At 36.8% G+C, this 1,570-nt stretch overlaps 1 protein-coding gene across 1 annotated transcript in view; it reads left to right on the plus strand.

The window, feature by feature from the left end:
- The first annotated feature begins 1,456 nt into the window (after positions 1-1,456).
- LOC116092233 (40S ribosomal protein S27-like) overlaps positions 1,457-1,570 on the plus strand; it is a 2,163-nt gene continuing 2,049 nt past the window's right edge. Inside the window, exon 1 of the mRNA XM_031373578.1 lies at positions 1,457-1,503. Coding sequence (XP_031229438.1) covers positions 1,457-1,503 — 47 coding nt within the window. The remainder of the gene's footprint in view (positions 1,504-1,570) is intronic.

Below are 1,570 nucleotides of genomic sequence, written 5' to 3' on the forward strand. Positions count from 1 at the left end.
CAGCCAGACATTATGTAGAGAGATAAAGTCTAAATTGGGAATTCCATCACATCCTTCCTTCAGAGATTCAGGAACCCAAGAGAAGAGAGGGAGGAAAGAGTAAAGAAGTCAGAAGGGAGAGTATGACTCATCAAGTCAATGAAGCAGGGATTCTGTGGGCTCACAGATACTGAAGCAGCAAGCATGGACCCTGCATGGGTCTACACCAGGTCCTCTGGATCTATGTTATGGCTATTAGCTTGGTGCTTTTGCAGAACTGATAACACTAACCATGATTTTGGCTGGAAATCTAAGAGTGGGTGTATCTCTGACTCTTTTGCCTGCTCTTGAGACACTTTTCTTCCTAATGGGTTGCCATATCCAGCTTCAGTTTGAGAGTTTTTAACTTGTTTTATAGTATCTTGTTTTGTTTGGTTGCTATCTCTTAGAAGCCTGTCCTTATTTTAAAGGAGAGGTAGAGTGAGTAGATCTGTGGGACAGAGGGAGATGGGGGGGAAGCTGGGAGATGTGGAAGGGAGGGAAACATAGTCAGGTGGAAGAATTTATATTCAATTAAGAAAGTTACTTGGGGATATAGAAGATGGAAAAGTTACCAACTTGTTTTTACAAGGTTTCATAATACAAACACAAAACATTATACATATATATATAAATATATATATTAATGTACATATATATATTCAAAAAGGAAATTTGTTCTTCAGACAAATGTAATACTTCTATGACCATGTGTGAAGTAAATTAAAGCCAGAAGATATTCAGATTTCCTAGTGTATCTTAGAAGTTATTATGATAGCATTCAGGTTTTTAGTGTTACCTCTCTATGGTTCCAATCTTCATGGCAACATGCCTATAAGTTCTAACCATCATAGTAGGTCCCAAGTGATCATTTTAACTCACTCTATCTTTCCTAGGGAAAATAATTGGGTGAATGTTAAGTATGAATCAATGTCTCCTTTCTCCATAAGACTGAAGGCTAGCCTTTCTTAGATTTTTTAATCACTATTTATGGTAGGAAAATATGTCTGATAATACTAGCACCTTTTGTGGTTTGACTAAAAAGTCATGGCAACATTTGATGTTTAAATCTATAAAATGGTATGTTGATATGTTTTGGTACAAGCATATTCTCCAACCCTGGGTGAAACTATAAAAAATGTTAAAGAATGTGTTTATGTGCTTCAGAATTTGAGAACTTTATATGAATATACTCTTACCTAAGCTTTACCACTGACATATAAGAAAATGATTAAGGCTGAGGAAGTATCTACTTGTCCATAGTTACACTGCCAGTAAATAGTAAAGGCAAAATTTTAAGCTTTACACTTTCCTTCTGGCCCCCATGCTTGTGGCCATTGTATCATACTGCCAAGAAACACATATTGAGATTAAAATGCATGCAAGTCCTGATTTCACCTCAGAGATCTGGAGCAGCTGTACTGGCAAAGCCATCACCATGCTTTTGGATAGAGATCTATTCCACCTTTCCCTGGAAGAGGAAAAGAAAAAAATATAAGAAGAAACAGCTGGTTCAGAGCCCAAGTTCTTATTTCATGGATGTGAAATGTCC

The sequence above is a fragment of the Mastomys coucha genome, chromosome X (assembly GCF_008632895.1).
Source record: "Mastomys coucha isolate ucsf_1 chromosome X, UCSF_Mcou_1, whole genome shotgun sequence".
Lineage (NCBI taxonomy): Eukaryota > Metazoa > Chordata > Mammalia > Rodentia > Muridae > Mastomys > Mastomys coucha.